Consider the following 25,950-nt stretch of genomic DNA (forward strand, 5'->3'; position numbering starts at 1 on the left):
GGGACTTAGTACAAATTCCTAAAGGAGCCAAAACAGTTGGATGCAAATGGGTCTTTAAGACTCAACGTGACTCCAAGGGGAATATCGAAAGGTTTAAAGCAAAGGCTTGGGGCAAAAAGGTTTCACTCAAAGAGAAGGGATTGGTTATGAACCCCCCCCCCCCCCCAAAAAAAATCACAATTCTCTTCTAAAAAATCATTCAGAATAATTATGGCACTCGTGGCTCATTATGATTTGGCGCTGCATCATATGGATGTCAAAACGACATTTCTAAATGGTGACTTAAGTGAAGGTGTATACATGGCACAACCAGAAGGTTTTGTTGTGGAAGGAAATGAGCATTTAGGATGTCACCTCAAAGGAAATCCATCTATGGCTTGAAGCAAGGGTGAAGGGAATGGTATCTCAAATTTGATCAAGTCATAATGAAATTCCTTTTGAAGGAAACAAAGCGGACAATTGTGATTATGTTAAGTTCATGGGGAGTAAATTTATCTTTCGGATACTGTATGTTGATGACATACTTCTAGCCAACAGTGATAGAGATATGTTGTTGGAGACTAAGAGGTCTTTATCCTCTAAGTTGGATGTGTAGAATCTCGATGAAGCAGCTTATATTTTAGGAACTGAAATCCACCAGGATAGATCCAGAGGGATCTTGGGGATATCTCAGAGAGCATATATTGATAAGGTATTGAAAAAGTACAATATCCATAAGTGCTCGGCCTCGCCAACTCTTATTGTTAAGGGCGATAAATTTTGGAGTTTTTAATGCCCAAAAAATGATTATGAATCTGCCGAGATGAAGTCAATTCCTTATGCCTTAATTGTTGGAAGCATTATGTATGCACAAGTATGCACTCACCCTGATTTAGCCTTTGTGACCGGGATGTTTGGCAGATATCAGTCAAATCCGGGGCTAGATCAAGTCTGCTAAAAAGGTTTTGCGTTATTTGCAAGGCACTAAAGGCCTCATCCTTACGTGTAAGAAATCTGATAACCTCAAAGTGATGGGTTATTCAGATGCTGATTTTGCGGGGTGTGTGTTAATACTAAGAAATCCATGCCAGGTCATGTTTTCACCCTTGCAAAAGGAGCTATATCGTGGAAAAGCTCCAAACAAACCGTCACTGCATTGTTGACAATGCTGGTCAAATTTGTGGCATGTTTTGAGGATACTGGGCAGGCAATATGGCTGAAGAATTTTATTCCGGGTCTGAGAGTGATTTGCACAAATGTAGTTTTATGATGCATGTGATTGTATCGATTTGACATTTAGCTAATGAGGTACCTGGTTGTAGAAAATTGGACATTTAAGGAATGATCGGTCATTGTCTGCGGACGCGTACACCAACTTTTAAGAGACCGGATTAGCTATATGCAGCCACTCTTGAAAAAGGTTCGTGAGAACTTCTATAGTATTCCCCGTAAAAAAAGAACTTCTGTAGTATTTTTTGACGTGTCCAGCCTTTATTCAGAGATTTAACTAAAGTCACATCTAATTTCTACATCACTTGATTTTCATGAAGATTCGTGTGGATTTTTAATTGTTTATTCAAATGTATAGCAGCTACGGAGTAGATAAGACTTTGTTATTTTTTCTCATCATCTAGATTTTTTTTAGAGAAGAAATAGAGCACGAGGGCCCTCGTGGAAATAAAACAGTGCCGATAGAAAACGGGGAGAACTGACGGACCGTAGACCGAGCCCGAAGCGCGTCGCGTTGTGCGCGGCACACGCCATACCGCCGCCGGCACCACACCGGGTCACCACCAACCACCACCGTCCCCCTCCGGCTCCAAAAGCTCCGGCCTTTCTTCCTTCCCACTCGTCCTCCCACCAGCCCGAGGCGAAAACCAATTCCACGTCCCCTCCACCCTCCTCTCCACAGCCCGCGGAGCCCAAGAACTCCGAGACACATCTCTCTCATTTATCCACGGCTATCGGCCTGCATCAATCTGGTCCGTAGAGAGAGGAGCAGCCTGCTGCATTCCTCGCCTGATGATGGCGAGCACCAGCACGGCCTCCGCGACGGCCGTGGCCGGCGCGTTCGCCGCCGCCGGTGCAAACAGGCCGCGGGGCTCCGCTGCCTGCCCGAGGGCGCCCGCCGGCGGGCGGCCGCGGCTGTCCTGCGTCGTGCGGTGCGACGCCGGCCCCGGGGTCCAGGCCCAGGCGGCGGCCAAGGCCGCCAGCGTCGCCGCGCTCGAGCAGTTCAAGATCTCCTCCGACCGTGAGTTCCTCCCCTCTCTCTTCCTCCCCGCCTCGAATTGGCTGCTGTCGATGCGATTCCTGTAATCACGCGATGTCGCGATGTATAATTTCGTTTTGCGGTGCGCGAATTGCGGGATCTTTGCCGTGGGTGCTCCGTCGTCGCGCTGGGAATTGGTCAACATTTTTTCCGAAAGTTGGGGGCTGGTCAACATTTTCGGTGTACTGACCAGTAGGTGGGAACCGGACATTTTCCAAGTGTATACAGCACAGGAAAGCTTGTCTCCCTTGTCGTTTTTACTCTGCAGTTGGAATCTGTCACTAACATAATACACATTTGGAACATGCTTCATTTCTGTATTACAATCATGTATACATCAGGATCTTCAAAAATTTCAAGAGTTTATGATGACTTGCAGTTTGATTTCAGTTCTATTATCTTATAAAATTAGAAGCTTCTGGGGATCTGACAATGTTTTGTTTTCACTGTCAGGCTACATGAAAGAAAAGAGCAGCATTGCTGTAATAGGCCTCAGTGTACACACAGCACCGGTGGAGATGCGTGAAAAGCTCGCGGTCGCAGAAGAGCTATGGCCCCGTGCTGTTTCAGAACTAACCAATCTTAATCATATCGAAGAGGCTGCTGTTCTTAGCACCTGCAACCGAATGGAAATTTATGTGGTCGCTTTATCCTGGAACCGAGGCATTAGAGAGATAGTAGATTGGATGTCAAAGGTAAGGGTTCTTTTATCAACTGATCATTTGCTTGTCTTTTTGTTGTTGTTCAAGAACACAGTTTGGGTAGAAGCTTTAATGCTGCACTGCTTGTTTTTGCAGAAAAGCGGGATCCCTGCTTCGGAACTCAGGGAACACCTCTTCATGTTGCGTGACAGTGATGCGACACGCCATCTGTTTGAGGTTTCTTCTGGGCTCGACTCTTTGGTTCTTGGAGAAGGACAGATACTTGCTCAGGTTAAGCAGGTTGTCAGAAGTGGGCAAAACAATGGAGGCTTGGGAAAGAACATTGATAGGATGTTCAAGGATGCAATCACAGCAGGAAAGCGCGTCCGCAGCGAGACCAACATATCGTGTGGCGCCGTGTCGGTTAGCTCAGCTGCGGTTGAATTAGCCCTGATGAAGCTTCCAAAGTCTGAATGCTTATCAGCTAGGATGCTTTTGATTGGTGCTGGCAAAATGGGGAGATTAGTGGCCAAGCATTTGGCTGCAAAAGGATGCAAGAAGGTCGTTATCGTGAACCGCTCGGTTGAAAGGGTGGATGCCATCCGTGAAGAGATGAAAGGCATCGAGATTGTGTACAGGCCTCTCACAGAGATGTATGAAGCTGCCGCCGATGCAGATGTCGTGTTCACGAGCACCTCATCTGAATCTCCATTGTTCACCAAGGAGCACGCAGAAGCACTTCCTCCTGTTTCTTGTGCCCTTGGCGGTGTTAGGCTTTTCGTCGACATATCCGTGCCGAGGAATGTCAGCGCCTGCGTGTCTGATGTTGGCCATGCACGAGTGTACAATGTCGATGACTTGAAAGAGGTGGTGGAAGCCAACAAGGAAGACCGGATCAGGAAAGCAATGGAGGCCCAAACAATCATTTCAGAAGAACTGAAGCGGTTCGAGGCTTGGAGGGACTCTATGGAGACCGTTCCAACCATCAAGAAGCTGAGATCATACGCCGACAGGATCAGGGCTTCAGAGCTTGACAAGTGCCTGCAGAAGATCGGAGAAGATGCTCTCACCAAGAAAATGAGAAAATCCATCGAGCAGCTCAGTACCGGCATAGTGAACAGACTTCTCCACGGCCCATTGCAGCACCTGAGATGCGATGGCACCGACAGCCGCACCCTTGATGAAACACTCGAGAACATGCACGCCCTCAACAGGATGTTTGGCCTTGACACCGAGAAGGCGGTCATGGAGCAGAAGATCAAGACAAAGGTGGAGAAACAGCAAACCCAAAACTGAGATCAGCGGTCTAGTTTCTGCCTGTAGATCTACATGTACTCCCAATCTGTCCTGACTCTAATTCCAATTTTGTTTAACCCTCTCTTACTGGGCCCTCCTTGGTGAATTCATCAAATGTATAGTTAATTAGCGCCTGCTATTGTAGGCGCCAAATATGTTGAGACAGCAAAATGTTTGTACTCCACAACAGACAACAGCTTTTGTGCATTATCATGGATGCTGCGGCATGGCCTATTTGATTCACAGGAAAAGTGAACGAAAAAACATTGAAATAGATTTGTTTTTTCTTTAGTGGCAATATTTATCCATGTCATTCAAATGACGACTCAGACAAAAAATGGATGGATTTTCTTTGGTTCGAGTTTCAAAGAAACAACAAAGCATTTTTACAATCCACTCTAATCTTTATTTCTATTCCTATGTAAAAAATGCCCTAAATTGCATAATAGCGATCCAATATTATATTAGCATGTGTATTATACTTATTTTGTTTAATTTTTAGGGTGCTTGTGTTTTTCCTATTCCTACGAATCAATCACTCAATCCCATGAAGTTCCTGTGTTTACATAATCCTCTGTTTTACAAACCAAGTGAAGAAGGACAAGCTCCATCCGGTTTTTACATGCCACTACATCCAATTCCTGCAGTATTCAACTCTTAAAACCTGAGAGACCTACGGTCTCGCACTGAAATTATTCATGGATAGACACTGCTGCACAGTGTGGTCATTGTTTCAGTCTTGTTGTTAAATCTCTTTGTTAGTGTCCAATATTTTTTTTCTGAGGCTCTTTTTGCATGCTTCTGTCTCTTGCCGTAAAAAAATGTTGTAGATCGGGTTGCTTCCACTGATCTTGAGGATTCAACTGCCACCGAGGTTTGAACAACTCATAGTAGTATGCTTAGTCTTTAATCTGCATCATATTTCCTTACCTGTCTGTGGTTATATTTTGCAGGCACCTGATGCTTACAACACACACAACATGGAGTTTACTGAGGGTGAGGAGTTTATGCCCTTAAAAACATTTCCAAGTTTACAGTTTTGTACTTGTCTGAATATTTTTCATTCCAGAGTGCAGATGGCGTTTTAGTGCCTGGTGGCTTCGGAGACAGAGGTGTGAAAGGGAAAATGATGTCTGCTAAGTATGCCTGTGAACTATGGCGGAGCCAGAAAAATAGGATGCGGAGGGCCGATTATTGTTCAACCTTGTTGGGGTGGGCCAATCCATCAAAAACACCCATTTTAGCAAAAAAAATCACTGCTACGATTCATATATTAGGCCTAAATCACAGATGTTAGGGGGGGGGGGGGGGGGGGGGGGGTAGGGCCCTGGCTGGCACCTCCCTGTCTCTGCCACTGCCTGTGAAAACAATGTCCTCTATCTCGGCTTATGTCACGACTACTCTCGGATGTATTGATTCGAACACCAAATCTCCCTTACAAATCCCAATTTGGAGAGCCAAGGCAGGAAGAGAGAGGTACAGAGCAGGGTTTTTCTTTTCTTGAGAAACACATGAGGCAGAGTAGGGGCAAATTCACTGGCCGAGCACTTGGCACCAGAGGAATTGTGTGATGGAGGAAATCCCTCTGCGGTGGCAGTCCTTTGGGTTCCTCAAAGGAAGATGCAAATTCAGTTAACGGGGGCTGAGCATGAGCAGGAGTAGGTGCACTCTCGGGCTTGTCTTTGACATAGCGCAGATGCACCAAATGGCAGATAGCACGTTGTTGGCCAAGTGTTCTCAAGTTGAGTGGTACGCAGAAGTTACGTACGTATCTGAATTCAAGATTAAACTGCTCTGCGAACTCGGGAACAGTTCCCATCTGACGAAGACGAGTTAACTGTGCGAGAGACCAACAAGAGCCGGCTTCAAGACCTACCACCTTGGCATCCACCGCTGCAGCGTCAGTGCCGATGTGGTCCAGCTTCACGTTTTTTTTGTACTCCTGTGCTGCCTCGAGCAGGCCGGTCAGCTGTTCCTTGAGGTGGACAACTAAATAAAGATTATTAGGATGAACTGTTAATTAGTTGCAACAAAGGGCGTTTGGTCTAGTGGTATGATTCTCGCTTTGGGTGCGAGAGGTCGCGAGTTCGATTCTCGCAACGCCCCATTTTTTTCTCCACTTCTCATCTCTAATTGCTAAGTAGTTTCTCTGGAACTGAAACAAATCGCATTATATGTAGTCTTGTTTTTCTCCTATTTATTTATTATAATCAAGTTTGCTAGCATCTTGTATGTGTTACAAAATTAGTTTCTTTCTCTGCAACTGAAACAAATCACATTATATGCACTCTTGTTCTTCTTCTCTTTAATATTACATAAAGAGAATATATTAATATTATGAAGATACCAATTACATCCAGCCTCTGCAACAACCTAATACCCTAGTGTCATTACCGATGCATCAGTGGGATGCACACAACCAAAAAAAGAAGAAGCTAAACAAAAGGAAAAGCCCCCCAACAGAGTTTCAGTCCTTGCAACAACAGTACTACCACCACCAAAACAACACCTGAAGTCCAATTCTCCAAAAGCGACGCCTCAAACAAGAAAACAATGCACAAGCGTTGTCGTCACTCGATCGTAGATCTTGGATTTTCACCCTGAAGATAGTCCCTACTCTCAAAACAACGCCTTTAACAAGGCCATTGCCAGGCAAAACAAATTAAGGCTAGTGACGAGGAACACTAGATGAGAAGAAAGAAAACACATGCCAGATCTATTTGGCTACTTCTAGATGCTTCCACTCTAGTGTTGTATTTCTTTCCTTTTCTTTTCTATCCTACCTACTGTTTTCTAGAGTCTTCTAGTTGTGAGTAGCTATGAGTAGAATGGTGAAACTTATATAATGTTTTCTAGAGTATTCCAGCTATAAGTCGAGGTATGTGAAGGCTTCCCAAAGCCCTATAAATAGAGGTTCTCGCCTCTACTTTGTAGGCAGACTATGTACCCCTACCTATAATAGAACTTGTTGTTCTTATCTAAAATCTTGGAGTAGATCTTGTGCCCTAGGAGTTCTGGATTGAACTCTTGCTGCCCTATCAGCCTACATTCGCCTCTAGAGCGATATCTAGCGCAACACGTTGAAGTTGTTCCTTCAACACTTGTGATGTACACATTGTAGCAGCAAGGTGGAGTTGCTCCTTCACAACCTTTGTGCTGCTTCAGGTGGTATCAGAGCCTCGTTGACCCATAATCGTTCTTGCCGTCCTCTTCGAGAGCAAGTTGGAGCAAGCAATGGAGCAATTGGAGGAGAGGATCGATGCTGCTGAACAACAAATCAAAGAGCTGCGTGAAGATCTTAATAGGAGATTTGACCAGCTGGTTGAGATGATAAGAAAGGGTGTCCTCCTGCTACCAATGAAGGAGATTCATCTAAAGAAGAGGAAGATGTTCATCAAGGAAGAAGGAGAGGTAATCTTGGAGAAAGACCGCCACAACAACATGTTATTCAACATGCTTCAAGAAGGCCAATTTATGTTGAAGCTTCTAAAGGTGAAGAATATGATGATGCCCTTAAAGAACCAAATCTCTATGCATATCAGAGAGCACCCAACCCTACATATGCAAGAGATACATACAAGATGAAAGCTGAGATCCCAAGTTTTAATGGAAATGTTGACATTGAAGGGTGCCTGGATTGGTTATATGAAGTGGAGACTTTCTTTGAGGTCGTGGAGGTTTCGGAAGATCGTAGAGTTCCTTTGGTCGCATACAAGCTGAAAGGAGGAGCCGGTGCATGGTGGCATCATGTTCAAGAGGAGCGCAGGTTGAGAGGAGAACCTCATGTTAGAACTTGGCGACAAATGAAAGGCCTCTTGAAAGGGAGGTTTTTGCCCGCTGATTATGACCAGATCCTATTTATCCAATTTCAAAATTGTGCTCAAGGAAATAGGACTGTTTCAGATTACACAAAGGAGTTTCTAAGGCTACAAGTGAGGTGCAACCTTGCTGAAACTGAAGAGCAACAAGTTGCAAGGTACATCAATGGTTTCAATGATGCTATTCAAGATCGATTGATGATGCAACAAATCTGGTCCGTTGATCAAGCACAAGCTCTAGCCTTAAAGGCCGAGAGGTTTGTAAGGATGAGAAAGACAACTAAGGCTCCATATCCTCCATATCCTCATACCGAAGGCTCATCTAGGAGCCAACCTAATAGAGTGGAAGAAAAGGCCACTCCACCAAAGACAAAACAGCCCATCCCGAAACAAACTAGAGGCAAGGGTAAGGAAAATGAAGGCCCAAAGTGCTATAAATGTGGTAAAAAGGGACACATATCCAGCGGTTGCCCACTAAGGAAATTTGTTAACACGACTATCCATGATGGTGAAAGCGATGGGGAAGAATACGAATCTGAAGATGTAGACCAACAAAAGGTTTGTCAAGAAGAAGGTGAAGAGGTGGTACGTGTGATCAAGCGTCTCCTATGTTCCACACCACAACTCGATGACACACAACAGAAGAAAATATTTGAGAGGAAATGCATGGTGAATGGCAAGGTATGCAAGCTAGTGATTGATAGTTGCAGCTGCGAGAATCTTATCTCCCAGAAGTTGGTGGACCATTTAAAGCTTGAAACCCATGATCATCCAAATCCATACACTATTGGATGGATCAAGAAAGAAGTGAATATGAGGATCGTCAAACAATGCAACCTGCCACTTTCTTTGGGTAAGCATTATCGCTCAAATGTGTTGTGTGATGTGGTTGACATGGATGCCAGCCATGTTCTTCTTGGGAGGCCTTGGCAATTTGATGTGGATACTACACACAAGGGCAAGGAAAATTCTTACTCTTTCATTTGGAACAAGAGAAAGATCATTATCTTACCAAACAAAACCGAAGGTAATACCTCTAAGGGGGAGGGGAAAACTATGTTAACTATCTCCCATACCTCTCACGAGTTTATGGAAGACCTGAAGGAGGTAGATTTGTGTGCTGCACTTGTTGTAAAGGGAGAAGAGCACCTGACTGTTGAAATTCCAGCAAAGGTACGTGGTTTATTGGCAGAATTTCAGAACATACTTGGGGAGCCACATGGCTTGCCACCGATGAGAGGAATTCAACATAGAATTGACTTAATTCCGGGAGCAAGTCTTCCTAATCTTCCACACTATCGAATGAGCCCAAAGGAGCATGATATATTGAAGGAGAAAGTGGAGGAATTGTTGCAAAAGGGGAACATTCGAGAAAGTATTAGCCCATGTGTGCTGTACCAGCCCTACTCGCGCCAAAGAAAGATGGATCTTGGCGCATGTGTACGGACAGTAGAGCCGTTAACAAGATCACCGTAAGGTATAGATTCCCTATTCCCCGTCTGGATGATATGTTGGATCAGCTTAGTGGAGCAAGAGTGTTCACAAAGCTAGATTTAAGAAGTGGATATCATCAAATCCGTATAAGACCTGGGGATGAATGGAAGATCGCCTTCAAGACAAAGGAAAGGTTGTTTGAATGGCTAGTCATGCCATTTGGACTCTCAAATGCACCAAGTACCTTTATGCACTTAATGAATCAAGTCCTTAGACCATTCTTATCCCACTTTATTGTGGTCTATTTCGATGACATCTTGATCTATAGTAAGGATGAGGATGAACACTTTGATCACATTCGGAAGGTGCTAGAAGTACTAAGGGAAAATGAGCTATACGTCAACTTGAAGAAATGTGTTTTCCTACAAACACAACTTCTTTTCCTAGGATTCGTCATAACATGTGACGACATTCGTGTTGATGATTCTAAGGTTGAAGCAATCCGAGAATGGCCAACTCCTAAGACCATTTCTGAGATAAGAAGCTTTCATGGCCTTACAACTTTCTATAGGCGATTTGTGAATAATTTCAGCACTATCATGGCACCAATTACCGAGTGTTTGAAGAAAGGAAAGTTCCAATGGACAGAAGCAACTGAAGCTAGTTCCAATGAGATTAAACAAAAGCTATCACAAGCTCCTGTCTTGGTACTACCTGATTTCAACAAGACTTTTGAGTTGGAGTGTGATGCAAGAGGAGTAGGCATTAGAGCTGTCCTATCTCAAGAAAGGAAGCCCATTGCTTTCTTTAGTGAGAAGTTAAGTGAAGCTACACAGAAATGGAGTACCTACCAGCAAGAATTATACGCCGTTTTCAGAGCGTTGAAAACTTGGGAAGTCTATTTGCTGCCTAAAGAGTTCATTATTTATAGCAACCATCAATCCTTGAAGCATTTTAGAAATCAAAAGCATGTTGACCGCATGCTAGCAAGATGGGCAGCATATCTGGAGAGGTTTAACAATCTCATCGTGCATAAATCTGGAATAACTAACAGAGTGGCCGATGCTTTGAGTCGTCGTGCATGCCTCTTGACTTCTTTTGAAGCTGAACTTCTGGGCATGGATCAAATAAAGGAGTTGTATGAGGGTGACAAAGACTTTGGCCATGTTTGGGTAAAGCATGCAAGGGGCCAACCATTAGGTGATGACCATTTGATGCAAGATGGATATCTCTTCAAAAATGATCATTTGTGCATTCCAAGAAGTTTTCTACGTGACAAGCTGGTTAGAGAGCTCCATTCAAGTGATCTTAGTGGCCATGTTGGATGGGACAAGACTATCGCTAACCTGGAAGCTCGCTACTTTTGGCCACAACTAAAGAGAGATGCTGGAAAGTTCGTTCAAAGGTGCCCCGTATGTCAGACCTGCAAAGGCCAAGTCTAGAACACTGGGTTATACATGCCTTTGCCTGTTCCTGTTGCTCCATGGGAGGAAATTTCTATGGACTTCGTCTTGGGCTTGCCAAGAACAAGACGAGGAAGTGATGATGTATTTTTGGTCGTGGATAGATTCTCTAAGATGGCTCATTTCATCCCATGCCGCAAGACAATGGATGCTCATCATGTGGCAAACCTATTCTTTCGAGAAGTGGTCAGACTTCATGGAGTTACAAGGTCCATTGTCTCAGACCGTGATAGCAAGTTTCTTGCTGCATTTTGGCTCACTTTGTGGAAGCAATTCAACACTGAATTGAAATTTTCTAGCACTGCTCATCCACAAACAGATGGACAAACGGAAGTGGTGAACAAGTTTTTGGGTAATCTGATCCGTTGCATTTGTGGAGAAAGAAAGGGTGGATTTGGCTTTATCTCTTGCAGAATTCTCCTACAATAACTCCAAGCATAGATCCACAGGAAGGAGCCATTTTTTCCATTGTCTACACTAAAGTTCCATCACATGTGGTGGACCTGGTGAAGCTACCATCAAGGGGAAACTCAAAATCAGCATTGTCCTTTGCTGATAATTACACCAAGTTATTTGAAGAGATTCTTTGTAAGAACAAACTTAGAAATATAAACAACTTGCTGATTGCAAAAGGAGGCCAAAATCATTCCAAGCTGGTGATAAGGTGATGGTCTACCTCCGAAAAGAGAGGTTGCCTTTAGGTGTTAAAGGGAAACTTAGGCAGCGAAGGTATGGACCCTTCTCTATTGTGAGGAAGATAAATGATAATGCTTATGTGATAGATCTTCCAAGTGATATGGGTATCTCCAACACTTTCAATTTTGCGGACTTGACTCTCTACCATCCAGAAGAAGCGCTCTATGAAGATAACTCGAGGGCGAGTTTCAAACAACCAGGGGAGAATGATGAGGAACATGAAAATATAATCATATGTCAAATCTGTTTGGCTACTTCTAGATACTTCTGTTGTGGTCTAGTATTTCTTTTTATTTTCTTTATCCTACCTACTGTTTTCTAGAGTCTTCTAGTTGTGAGTAGCTATGAGTAGAATGGTGAACCTTAAATAATAGAAGTATGTGAAGGCTTTCAATGTTGCGGACTTGACTCTCTACCATCCAGAAGAAGCGCTCTATGAAGATAACTTGATGACCCACAAGCATAGGGGATCCATCGTAGTCCTTTCGATAAGTAAGAGTGTCGAACCCAACGAGGAGCAGAAGGAAATGATAAGCGGTTTCCAGCAAGGTATTCTCTGCAAGTACTGAAATAAGTGGTAACAGATAGTTTTGTGATAGGATAATTTGTAACGAGCAACAAGTAACAAAAGTAAATAAAGTGCAGCAAGGTGGCCCAGTCCTTTTTGTAGCAAAGGACAAGCCTGGACAAACTCTTATATAGAGAAAAGCGCTCCCGAGGAAACATGGGAATATCGTCAAGCTAGTTTTCATCACGCTCATATGATTCGCGTTCGGTACTTTGATAATTTGGTATGTGGGTGGACCGGTGCTTGGGTACTGCCCTTACTTAGATAAGCATCCCACTTATGATTAACCTCTATTGCAAGCATCCGCAACTACAACAAAAGTATTAAGGTAAACCTAACCATGGCATGAAACATATGGATCCAAATCAGCCCCTCACGAAGCAACGCATAAACTAGGGTTTAAGCTTCTGTCACTCTAGTAACCCATCATCTACTTATTAATCCCCAATGCCTTCCTCTAGGCCCAAACAATGGTGAAGTGTCATGTAGTCGACGTTCACATAACACCACTAGAGGAGAGACAACATACATCTCATCAAAATATCGAACGAATACCAAATTCACATGACTACTAATAGCAAGACTTCTCCCATGTCCTCAGGAACAAAAGTAACTACTCACAAAGCATAAACATGTCCATAATCAGATGGGTATTAATATGCATATAGGATCTGAACATATGATCTTCCACCAATTAAACCAACTAGCATCAACTACAAGGAGTAATTAACACTACTAGCAACCTGCTAGCACCAATCCCGGACTTGGAGACAAGAATTGGATACAAGAGATGAACTAGGGTTTTGAAAGGAGATGGTGCTGATGAAGATGTTGATGGAGATTGCCCTCTCCCGATGAGAGGAGTGTTGGTGATGACGATGGCGATGATTTCCCCCTCCGGGAGGGAAGTTTCCCCGGCAGAACAGCTCCGCCAGAGCCCTAGATTGGATCCGCCAAGATTCCGCCTCGTGGCGGCGGAGTTTCATTCGAGAAGATGGCTTATCATTTTTTCCCATCGAAAGACTTCATATAGCAGAAGATGGCCACAGGAGGGCCACCAGGGGGCCCACGAGGTAGGGGGGCGCCCCCACCCTCGTGGGTAGGGTGTGGCCCCCCTGGTGAATTTCTTCTGCTGAGTATTTTTTATATATATTCTAAAAACGTCTTCCGTGAAGTTTCAGGACTTTTGGAGCTGTGCAGAATAGGTCTCTAATATTTGCTCCTTTTCCAGCCCAGAATCCCAGCTACCGGCATTCTCCCTCTTTATGTAAACCTTGTAAATAAGAGAGAACAGGCATAAGTATTGTGACATAATGTGTAATAACATCCCATAATGCAATAAATATCGATATAAAAGCATGATGCAAAAGCATGAATAGGCAAAAGTATTGTGACATATTTTTTAATACCATTGGATTCCAATTTTAATTAAGTGAAACCACATTGTATTACATAATTCATACTATTTATTTGGTCTAATTGTTAATCAAAATCAATTGTTTTTTGCGGGAAATCAAAATCAAACCAAAAATATTGAGATACATGGAAGTCTCACATTCTACGGTGGATGAAATAACAATTCATCCAATCCATGTTTTCAAATTCTCGTATTAACGGTTGTTCATGGCCATGAATGAATGACTCGACTATCTTGATTGTTCACACTGAAAACACCACATTTATCATTCAACTGGCTCAAGTAAATCTGTAAATGGTATGCCAGCACTACTATTGTATTCACTGCGATGCTAGCGATGGCCGGCCTCTAGCTTGTGCATACTCACTTGACTTAACATACCAGATCTAGATCGGCTAAACTTATCTTATATATGAGTTTGTTCACCACATCACTGTCGCCTATTTTTAGGGTTTGTTTGGTTCAGTAGGATTATAAATGCAGGAAAACGCAACTGAAATTATTTGGTTGCATCAATGAAGACATATTTTTAAATAATTATGTGTGCATGTCATATTTCTCATGACAACAAACAGATCTTTGCAACAGGTTTGTCTCCATGGAAAATTTTCATGCAAGTTAGTACGCAGTAAAAATATGAGACAAGACTTTCAACACCCAGGTGCCCCTACACCCTCTATGAATAGTAAATTCCAAAAAAAGAGAAAAAAATCAAATGAAATCTGAAACTTTGGGACATCAAATGATCAAACTTTCGATGATCTTGCAAAGTTTCAATGATCTTTGGCACCCAAGAGATGTTACATCTTTCTCTAAAAATACTCAAATTTATTTGCACTAAAGAGGCCTTTAGCCTCTCCTCCCCCAAACCCTCCATGACCCCCTCTCCCTTCTCGTAGCTCCAGTGATCAGTCCAGGGTGGGGGTCTCAGTCTCTAGCTATGAACTTCTCCTTTTCGAAAAAGAGCTATGAACTTCCGTGGAGACTGTTCTAACAATCAAGAAGCTGAGATCATACGCTGATAGGGTGACGGCTTCAGAGCTTGACTGGTGCCTGCACAAGATCAGAGAATGTGCTCTCGCCAAGAAGATGAGAAGAACAATTGAGCAGTTCAACAACTGAGATGTGACGGCACTGACAGCCGCACCCTTGATGAAACACTTGAGAACATTCACGCCCTCAACATGATGTTTGGCCTCGACACCGAGAAGGCAATCATGGAGCAGAAGATCAAGACAAAGGTGGAGAAATAGAAAACCCAAAACTGAGATCAGCGATCTAGTTTCTGCCTGTAGATCTACATATACTCCCAATCTGTCCTGACATTCTAATTCCAATTTTGTTAACCCTCTCTTACTTGGCCCTCCTTGGCGAGTTCGTCCATTGTATAGTTAATTAGCGTTTGCCATTGCTGGTGCCAAATATGTTGAGACATCAAAATGTTTGTACTCTACAATAGCTTTTGTGCATTATCATGGATACTATGGCATGGCCTCTTTGATTCATAGGCAAAGCGGAGGAGGAAATGTAGAAATAGGAAAAAAAACTTTAGTGGCAATATTCATCCATTTGATCTAATGATAATGAATGCTTCAGAGAAAAAAATTTGATGGATTTTCCCTTTGGTTTGAGTTTCAAAGAAACAACAAAGCATTTACAATCCACCCTAATCTCCTTATTTATTCCTATGTAAAAAAACAAGGCAAATGCCATAAGTTTCATTATAACAATCTAATATTGTCTTTGCATGTGTATTAAACTTAATTTGATTAATTTTTGGGATTTTTATGTTTTTCCCATTCCTGCAAATCAATCACTCAATCCCGCAAAGTTCATGTGTTTACATAATCCTCTGTTTTACAAATCAAGTGAAGGACAAACTCCAAGTTTTTCCGTGCTACTAATGCAATTCCCGCAACATTTAACTCTTAAAACCCGAGAGACCAGCCTGCTCATTGCATCTGTACACACTGATAGGGGTGGGCATAAAAACCGACCAACGAATGCCAAACCAATACCGAAAAAACCGAATTTTTGGCTTTTGCTGATAGTACAAAAAAATAGGTTTCTACTTTTAATAACCGAACACGAATCAGTAGGTTCGGTAAGAAACCGATAACTGAAAGAAAAACCGAAGCCTTGAGCAATCCAATACTCCAGTCCCTTTTTTGAGGAAAGCCATCATGGCAATTTTTATTGATCTGGAATCACAGTTACATCATCAACTAGAACCACACGAATAAAATCTGGAGGTTCCCGCCAAGAATGGTTCCCCTCACTAAATCTAGCCATATTATGGGCTACTCTATTAGCTTCCCTAGGGCAATGTGAGAAAATTACACGTGTAAAATTATGGCATAGAAAAGTACATTCTTCATCATATGATTAGAGATAGAGGTGTCGATAAAAATAAAATACGGACATGAGAGCATCATGATCATTCTTAGAACATCAACTTATATAATTCTTGTCATATGATTTCTTATGCTAGAGTAATAATTCAATCACAATTTCAAGTATGAGTCGTAAACTTCATTGAAAACTAACAAACTATAATCTCAGTCATTGGAGCAATTGCAATTTATCATAACATAGGAAAGAGTCAACATATAAGAGCTTTTCAGCAAGTCCACATACTCAACTATCATATAGTCTTTCACAATTGCTGACACTCACACAATACTTATGGATATGGAGTTTTAATCGAACACAGAGAAAGATAGGGGCTTATAGTTTTGCCTCCCAACGTTTTACCTCAAGGGTAATGTCAACAGTAATATTTCATGAAAACTCACATCCAATTAGCCATATATACCAGGATCTTTCCAACATACTGTGCTTGCCAAAGGATAAAATGTAAAAAGGAGCGCTGAAGATCACCATGACTCTTATGCAATGTAGGAGATAAAAGTAAAAGATAAGCCCTTCGTAGAGGGAAGCAGAGGTTATCATGCGCTTTTATAGTTGGATGCACAAAATCTTAATGCGAAAAAACGTCACTTTATATTGCCACTTGTAATATGGACCTTTATTATGCAGTCTGTCGCTTTTATTTCTTCCATATCACACAATCGTATAAAGCTTATTTCTCCCACACTAATAAGTCATACATATTTAGAGAGCAATTTTTATTGCTTGCACTGATGACAACTTACTTAGAGGATCTTACTCAATCCATAGGTAGGTATAGTGGACTCTCATGGCAAACTGGTTTAAGGGTATTTGGAAGCACAATTAGTATCTCTACTTGGTGCGATGAATTTGGCTAGCACGAGGGGGAAAGGCAAGCTCAACCATGTTGGATGATCCATGACAATATAATTTATCTCAGACGTAAGAAAACATAACCCATTATGTTGTCTTCCTTGTCCAACGTCAACTCTTTTAGCATGTCATATTTTAATGAGTGCTCACAATCAATGTTCAAGAAATCGTTAACTGGTAGCTGCTCGGTCAGTTTAGGAGTAGTGATTAATCGGTGAATCAGCCTATTAACTGGATTAATCGGTCGACCATTAATCGGTAGATTGAATAGAAACTTGCCAACATATATCTAGATTTTTTAATGCATTATACCATACTCTCATGCTCCCAGCTATGTAGTATACCAAAATATGCTGCCATACACATATGAAAAGCATAGAGAGGAGGTAAAATTATTAATCCTATCTATTAAGGAGCGGCATGGGGCCGGAAGGAGTTATGGGCCAAAATTTTGGGCTTTGTTTGCCCACCCGTTAATGGGCCAGCAGGGATTAATGGACATGACAGCTGATTAATCGGTCTAACTGGCCAATTAAGAGGCCTGACAAGTTAACACAACGAATAGGTGTTATTCGATTCGGCCATGCTATGAGTAGCGATTAACTTGCCCGTTAACTGATTAATCGGGTGAATTCTTGAACAGTGCTCACAATCATAAAAGATGTCCAAGATAGTATATCTATATGTGAAGACCTCTCTTTCTTTATTACTTCCTATTAATTGCAACGATGACCAAAACTATGTTTGTCAACCCTCAACAACTTTTATTCAGCATATTTTTTCTATGTGAGCTCATTACTCTCCATAAGACTCACATGATCTCTTTGTTTCTTTTTATTTCTTTCTCTTTTCTTTTATTCACTTAAGATCATGGCAAAATAATCAAGCCCTTGACTCAACACTAATCTTTATTATATAGCTCACGAACTCGATTACATAGAAGAATTATAAAGGAAAACTCATGACTAGATCATACTAAGAACTTTTATTCTACTAGATCAAGATATTACCAAAAGGATCGAACTAAGAAAAACGGTAAAGATAAAGTGATGGTGATACAATACCGGGGCACTCCCCCAAGCTTGACAGTTGCCAAGGGGAGTGCCCATACCAGATACTCAATTCTTCTTTGTTGGTGGAGACGGTGATGATTTTGTTGATGGCGTAGGGTTCTTCTTTAATTTGCGCTTGAGGACAGAATTTTGGTCCCTTAGGCCCTTGATCTCCTGCTCCAGGCTCAGTATCTTATTGCATAGTTCCTGCTTGTTTTCCTGCAAGAGGCGAAAAGGGATAAACTCGATCTTAGGTTTCTTTACCCTATCCGGGAGGCTTGACTTTTTGAACTCCACATGCATGTCCCCAGGTTGAGGTAGTGGGACTTCCATCTTCATCTGAGCTCGTCTCCTCCTTTCCCTTGGGTTCATAGTCCTCTTCTTCTTCCGTAGTCCAACCGCAATGCTCCACATCCCCATAGACCTTAGGATCTGCAAGGTAATCAGCCACATAGCTTTCTCCTTCCGAATCCCGGGACGACATGTTTCTCTGTCTGCAGCAGGACAGCTCAAAACAAAGACAAGAGATATTTGCATGATACGGGAGTCAAAACCTCCGGGAGATTATATAATAAATTTTTACCGACCAAAATACGTGTCGTATACGAAAACGGAGTCCGGAGAGCACACGAGGTGCCCACGAGGTAGGGGGGCGCGCCCTCCACCCTCATGGAGCCCTCGTGTCCTTCCCGGACTGCTACTTATTTTTCTATTTTTCTAAATATTCCAAAACGGAGAAATATTGCCTTAAAAACTGTTTTGGAGTTGGTTTACTTACCGTACCACATTCCTATTCCTTTTCGGAGTCTGAAACGTTCCGGAAAGTGTCCCTTATGTATTCCTTCAGGGTTACGGTTTCAATAATATTGGTTTCAACATTTATGGGATTACCTGAGATATAATGTTTGATTCTTTGACCGTTCACCACCTTCGGATTTGTGCCTTCGAAGTTGTTGATTTTTATGGCACCGAAATGATAGACCTCCTCGATAACGTAAGGACCTTCCCATTTAGAGAGAAGTTTTCCTGCAAAAAAAAATCTTAAACGAGAGTTGTATAGCAATACATAATCACCTACATTAAACTCACGCTTTTGTATTCTTTTGTCATGCCATCTTTTAACCTTTTCTTTAAACAACTTGGCATTTTCATAGGCTTGGGTTCTCCATTCATCAAGTGAGCTAATATCAAATAACCTCTTCTCACCGGCAAGTTTGAAATCATAATTGAGTTCTTTAATAGCCCAATATGCTTTGTGTTCTAGTTCGAGAGGTAAGTGACATGCTTTTCCATAAACCATTTTATACGGAGACATACCCATAGGATTTCTATATGCAGTTCTATAGGCCCATAATGCATCATCAAGTTTCTTGGACCAATTTTTTCTAGATCTATTAACAGTCTTTTGCAAAATTAATCTGAGCTCTCTATTACTCAATTCTACTTGACCGCTAGACTGAGGATGATAAGGAGATGCAATTCTATGATTAACATCATATTTAGCTAGCATTTTACGGAAAGCACCATGAATAAAATGTGAACCACCATCAGTCATTTAATATCTAGGGACTCCAAATCTTGGAAAAATAACTTCTTTAAGAATTTTAATAGAAGTTTTATGATCAGCACTACTAGTTGGAATAGCTTCTATCCACTTAGTAACGTAATCAGCAGCAACTAAAATATGTGTATATCCATTAGAGGAAGGAAAGGGTCCCATATAGTCAAAGCCCCAAACATCAAATGGTTCAATAACGAGTGAATAGTTCATAAGCATTTCTTGACGTCTACTAATATTACCAATTCTTTGACATTCATCACAAGATAAGACAAACTTACGGGCATCCTTGAAGAGAGTAGGCCAATAAAAACCAGATTGCAATACCTTATGTGCAGTTCTATCTCCAGCATGGTGTCCTCCATAAACTTCGGAGTGACACTTGCGTAGGATCTGTTCCTGTTCATGCTCAAGTACACAACGTCTAATAACACCATCTACTCCTTCTTTATAAAGATGTGGGTCATCCCAAAAGTAATGCCTCAAATCATAGAAGAACTTTTTCTTTTGCTGGTATGTGAAACTAGGTGGTATAAACTTAGCAACAATGTAATTAGCATAATCAGCATACCATGGAGCAGTATGAGAAGCATTTATGACATTTAGTTGCTCATCAGGAAAGCTATCATCAATAGGTAGTGGGTCATCAAGAACATTTTCTAACCTAGACAAGTTGTCTGCAACGGGGTTCTCAGCTCCCTTTCTATCAACAATATGTAAGTCAAATTCTTGTAGAAAGAGAACCCATCTAATAAGTCTAGGTTTAACATCTTTCTTTTCCATGAGATATTTAATAGCAACATGATCAGTGTGAATAGTTACTTTAGAATCAACAATATAAGGTCTGAACTTATCACAAGCAAATACAACTGCTAAGAATTCTTTTTCAGTAGTAGCATAATTTCTTTGAGCATTGTCTAGGGTTTTACTAGCATATTGAATAACATTTAATTTCTTATCAACTCTTTGTCCTAGAACAACACCTACAACATAATCACTAGCATCACACATAATTTCAAAGGGTAAATTCCAATCAGGTGGCTGAACAATAGGTGTAGAGATCAATGCTTTCTTAAGTATTTCAAATGCTTCTACACAATCATCATCAAAAACAAATGGTATATCTTTTTGTAATAAATTAGTCAGAGGCCGAGAAATTTTTGAGAAGTCCTTAATGAACCTCCTATAAAATCCGGCATGACCAAGGAAACTTCTTATACCTTTGATGTCCTTGGGACATGGCATCTTTTCAATAGCATCAACCTTGGCTTTATCAACTTCAATACCTCTTTCAGAAACTTTGTGCCCCAAGACAATACCTTCATTAACCATAAAGTGGCACTTTTCCCAATTCAAGACAAGATTAGTTTCTTCACATCTCTGCAAAACTCGATCAAGGTTGCTCAAGCAATCATCAAAAGAAGATCCATAGACGGAGAAATCGTCCATGAAAACCTCACAAATCTTTTCACAAAATTCAGAGAATATAGCCATCATGCATCTTTGAAAGGTAGCAGGTGCATTACATAGACCAAAAGGCATACGTCTATAAGCAAAAGTACCAAAAGGGCAAGTAAAAGTAGTCTTTGATTGACCTTTGGCTGACACAAGTATTTGAGAGAAACCAGAATAACCATCTAGAAAGCAAAAATGTGTATGTTTGGATAATCTTTCTAGCATTTGATCGATAAAAGGTAAGGGGTAATGATCCTTTTTAGTTGCCTTATTTAATTTACGGAAATCAATTACCATCCTATAATCTATAATAATTCTTTGAGGAATCAATTCATCTTTATCATTAGGAACGACAGTAATACCTCCCTTCTTAGGGACACAATGGACATGACTTACCCACTGACTATCAGCAACGGGATAGATTATCCCTGCCTCAAGGAGCTTTAGTATTTCCTTTCTTACCACTTCTTTCATTTTAGGATTCAGCCGTCGTTGATGATCACGAACTGGTTTAGCATCTTCTTCCAAATTTATTTTATGTTGACATAGAGTGGGACTAATGCCCTTAAAATCATCAAGAGTATACCCAATAGCAGCACGGTGCTTCTTCAGAGTTTTCAATAATCTCTCTTCCTCATGCTCTGAAAGGTTAGCACTAATAATAACAGGATATATCTTTTTCTCATCAAGATAAGCATATTTAAGAGTATCAGGTAACGGTTTAAGCTCAAACACGGGATCACCCTTGGGTGGAGGAGGATCCCCTAGGATTTCAACAGGTAAATTGTTTTTTCAAAATATGTTCCTGTTTAAAGAATACTTCATCTATTTCCCTTCTTTCATTCATAAACATATCATTTTCATGGTCTAGCAAATAATGTTCTAAGGGATCACTAGGAGGTACGGCAATAGAAGCAAGACCAATAATTTCGTCCTTACTAGGTAATTCTTCTTCACGGTGTTGTCTACTAAATTTAGGGAAATTAAATTCTTGAGTCATATCATCTAAACCGATAGTAACAACATCCCTTTTGCAATCTATGGTAGCATTAACAGTGTTTAAGAAGGGTCTACCAAATATAATGGGATAAAAGCTATCTTGTGGGGAACCAAGAACAAGAAAATCAGCAGGATATTTAGTTTGCCCACACAAGACTTTAACATCTCTAACAATTCCCATTGGTGAAATAGTCTCTCTATTGGCAAGTTTAATTGTGACATCAATATCTTCTATTTCAGCAGGTGCAATATCATGCATACTTTCTTTGTATAAGGAATGAGGTATTGCTCTAGCACTAGCACCCATATCACATAAGCCATGATAACAATGATCTCCTATTTTAACAGAAATAACATGCATGCCTACCACAGGTCTAGGTTTATCTTTAGCACAAGGTTTAGCAATTCTAGCAGTTTCATCACAGAAATAAATAACATGCCCATCAATATTATCAGACAAGAGATCTTTAACAATAGCAATATTAGGTTCAACTTTAACTTGCTCAGAAGGTGTATATGTTTTAATATTGCTTTTACGAACCACAGTGGAAGCTTTAGCATGATGCTTTATCCTAACAGGGAAAGGTGGTTTCTCAACATAAGCAGTAGGAACAATAGGATCATTATAAGTGACAATCTTTTCTTCAACTTTAATAGGTGTAGCTACTTTTACTTCTATGGGAGGATGATATTTAAACCACTTCTCCTTGGGGAGATCAACATAAGTAGCAAAAGATTCACAGAAAGAAGCTACTATCTCAGAGTCAAGTCCATATTTAGTGCTAAATTTACGGAAAACATCGGTATCCGTAAAGGATTTAACACAATCAAAACTAGGTGTCATACCTGACTCCTTACCTTTGTCGAGGTCCCAATCTTCAGAGTTGCATTTAATTCTTTCCAATAAATCCCATTTGAATTCAATAGTATTCATCATAAAAGAGCCAGCACAAGAAGTATCAAGCATGGTGCGATTGCTATCAGAAAGCTGAGTATAATTTTTTTGAATAATCATTTCTCTTGAGAGCTCATGATTGGGGCATGAATATAACATTGATTTAAGCCTCCCCCAAGCTTGAGCGATGCTTTCTCCTTCGCGAGGCCAAAAATTATATATATAATTGCGATCACGATGAACAAGACGCATAGGATAAAACTTCTGATGAAATTCCAATTTCAATCGTTTGTAATTCCAAGACCCCATATCATCACATAGCCTATACCATGTCGATGCATCTCCCTTCAAAGATAAAGGGAAGACCTTCCTCTTAACAACATCTCCGGGTACACATGCAAGCTTAAATAATCCACAAACTTCATCCACATATATTAGATGCTCATCAGGATGTTTTGTTCCATCTCCTAAAAAAGGATTAGCTAGCAGTTTTTCTATCATACCCGAATGAATTTCAAAGCAGACATTTTCATTTTCAGTAGGTTCAGTAGGTTGAGGAGCAACTCTTTGCTCTACTGATCGGAGTGAAGATACCCCGAACAAGACCCTCAGAGGATTACTTTCCATAGTAACAAGTGACAGTAAATTTCAGCACACTATATAAATTTTTTCCTTACCAAATTCCACCTACCAAAGGCGCTTCACTCCCCGGCAACGGCGCCAGAAAGGGGTCTTTATGACCCACAAGTATAGGGGATCTATCGTAGTCCTTTCGATAAGTAAGAGTGTCGAACCCAACGAGGAGCAGAAGGAAATGATAAGCGGTTTCCAGCAAGGTATTCTCTGCAAGTACTGAAATAAGTGGTAACAGATAGTTTTGTGATAGGATAATTTGTAACGAGCAACAAGTAACAAAAGTAAATAAAGTGCAGCAAGGTGGCTCAATCCTTTTTGTAGCAAAGGACAAGCCTGGACAAACTCTTATATAGAGAAAAGCGCTCCCGAGGACACATGGGAATATCGTCAAGCTAGTTTTCATCACGCTCATATGATTCGCGTTCGGTACTTTGATAATTTGGTATGTGGGTGGACTGGTGCTTGGGTACTGCCCTTACTTGGACAAGCATCCCACTTATGATTAACTTCTATTGCAAGCATCCGCAACTACAACAAAAGTATTAAGGTAAACCTAACCATAACATGAAACATATGGATCCAAATCAGCCCCTTACGAAGCAATGCATAAACTAGGGTTTAAGCTTCTGTCACTCTAGCAACCCATCATCTACTTATTACTCCCCAATGCCTTCCTCTAGGCCCAAACAATGGTGAAGTGTCATGTAGTCGACGTTCACATAACACCACTAGAGGAGAGACAACATAAATCTCATCAAAATATCGAACGAATACCAAATTCACATGACTACTAATAGCAAGACTTCTCCCATGTCCCCAGGAACAAAAGTAACTACTCACAAAGAATAAACATGTTCATAATCAGAGGGGAATATAGGATCTGAACATATGATCTTCCACCAATTAAACCAACTAGCATCAACTACAAGGAGTAATTAACACTACTAGCAACCTGCTAGCACCAATCCCGGACTTGGAGACAAGAATTGGATACAAGAGATGAACTAGGGTTTTGAAAGGAGATGGTGCTGATGAAGATGTTGATGGAGATTGCCCTCTCCCGATGAGAGGAGCGTTGGTGATGATGATAGCGATGATTTCCCCCTCCGGGAGGGAAGTTTCCCCGGCAGAACAGCTACGCCAGAGGCCTAGTTTGGATCCGCCAAGGTTCCGCCTCATGGCGGCGGAGTTTCGTTCGAGAAGATGGCTTATCATTTTTTCCCATCGAAAGACTTCATATAGAAGAAGATGGCCACCGGAGGGCCACCAGGGGTCCCACGAGGTAGGGGGCGCGCCTAGGGGGGTAGGGCGCGCCCCCACCCTCGTGGGCAGGGTGTGCCCCCCTGGTGAATTTCTTCCGTTGAGTATTTTTTATATATTCTGAAAACATCTTCCGTGAAGTTTCAGGACTTTTGGAGCTGTGCAGAATAGGTCTTTAATATTTGCTCCTTTTCCAGCCCAGAATCCCAGCTGCCGGCATTCTCCCTCTTTATGTAAACCTTGTAAAATAAAAGAGAATAGGCATAAGTATTGTGACATAATGTGTAATAACAGCCCATAATGCAATAAATATCGATATAAAAGCATGATGCAAAATGGACGTATCATAACTCGAGGGTGAGTTCCAAACAACCAGGGAAGAATGATGAGGAACACTAGATGAGAAGAAAGAAAACACATGCCAGATCTGTTTGGCTACTTCTAGATGCTTCCAGTCTAGTGTAGTATTTCTTTCCTTTTCTTTTCTATCCTACCTACTGTTTTCTAGAGTCTTCTAGTTGTGAGTAGCTATGAGTATAATGGTGAAACTTACATAATGTTTTCTAGAGTATTCCAGCTATAAGTAGAAGTATGTGAAGGCTTCCCAAAGCCCTATAAATAGAGGTCGTCACCTCTATTTTGTAGGCAGACTATGTACCCCTACCTATAATAGAACTTGTTGTTCTTATCTAAGATCTTGGAGTAGATCTTCTGCCCTAGGAGTTCTGGATTGAACTCTTGCTGTCCTATCAGCCTACATTCGCCTCTAGAGTGATATCTAGCGCAGCACGTTGAAGCTGTTTCTTCAACACTTGTGCTGTACACATTGTAGCAGCAAGACGGAGTTGCTCCTTCACAACCTTTGTGCTGCTTCAACTAGTCCTTAGATTTTCACCTTAAGAGGTAAGACTTTGAATTGCACCTGTGTTGTCAACCCCACTTACATATCGCTGCTACAAAATCGGAAACTCCAAGCAAGTTCCTCATCGCCACAAAGGCTCCAATCACCACTACTAGTCCCCCGATCTCGGCTTCCATGACACTCTTTGCCTCTGACTTCACCATGAAACTAAACATATCCCATGATGACAACAGATAGCATAACTTCGCACCGCTCCCTCCTTAACGGAGAACCAATGGGAACGAACAAATCCCACCTGATCCAGCAATCTCCAGGCATAACACGCCCATGAGAGTTCGCCGGCGGAGCCTTTCGGAACCCGACAATCCGACCAGATCAAGGAGGACAG

The 25,950-nt window shown here is 41.5% G+C and overlaps 2 protein-coding genes and 1 non-coding gene across 3 annotated transcripts; all 3 read left to right on the forward strand.

Moving 5' to 3' along the window:
• The first annotated feature begins 1,716 nt into the window (after nt 1–1,716).
• LOC125520821 (glutamyl-tRNA reductase 3, chloroplastic) lies at nt 1,717–4,476 on the forward strand. The gene is made up of 3 exons (XM_048685850.2): nt 1,717–2,230; nt 2,702–2,943; nt 3,046–4,476. Exons 1-3 carry the CDS (start codon nt 2,002–2,004, stop codon nt 4,183–4,185), a joined length of 1,611 nt encoding a protein of 536 aa, XP_048541807.1. The 5' UTR covers nt 1,717–2,001; the 3' UTR covers nt 4,186–4,476.
• A 1,743-nt stretch (nt 4,477–6,219) lies between these two features.
• TRNAP-UGG (transfer RNA proline (anticodon UGG)) lies at nt 6,220–6,291 on the forward strand. The gene has a single exon. It is a non-coding gene; the product is annotated as a tRNA-Pro (tRNA).
• A 1,128-nt stretch (nt 6,292–7,419) lies between these two features.
• Nucleotides 7,420–10,879, forward strand: LOC147958236 (uncharacterized). The gene is made up of 4 exons (XM_087532007.1): nt 7,420–7,596; nt 7,728–9,176; nt 9,524–9,630; nt 9,766–10,879. Exons 1-4 carry the CDS (start codon nt 7,420–7,422, stop codon nt 10,877–10,879), a joined length of 2,847 nt encoding a protein of 948 aa, XP_087388133.1.
• Nucleotides 10,880–25,950: the final 15,071 nt, after the last annotated feature.

This window comes from Triticum urartu, chromosome 7A (genome assembly GCF_056163025.1).
Source record: "Triticum urartu cultivar PI428250 chromosome 7A, HENAU_Tu73, whole genome shotgun sequence".
NCBI lineage: Eukaryota > Viridiplantae > Streptophyta > Magnoliopsida > Poales > Poaceae > Triticum > Triticum urartu.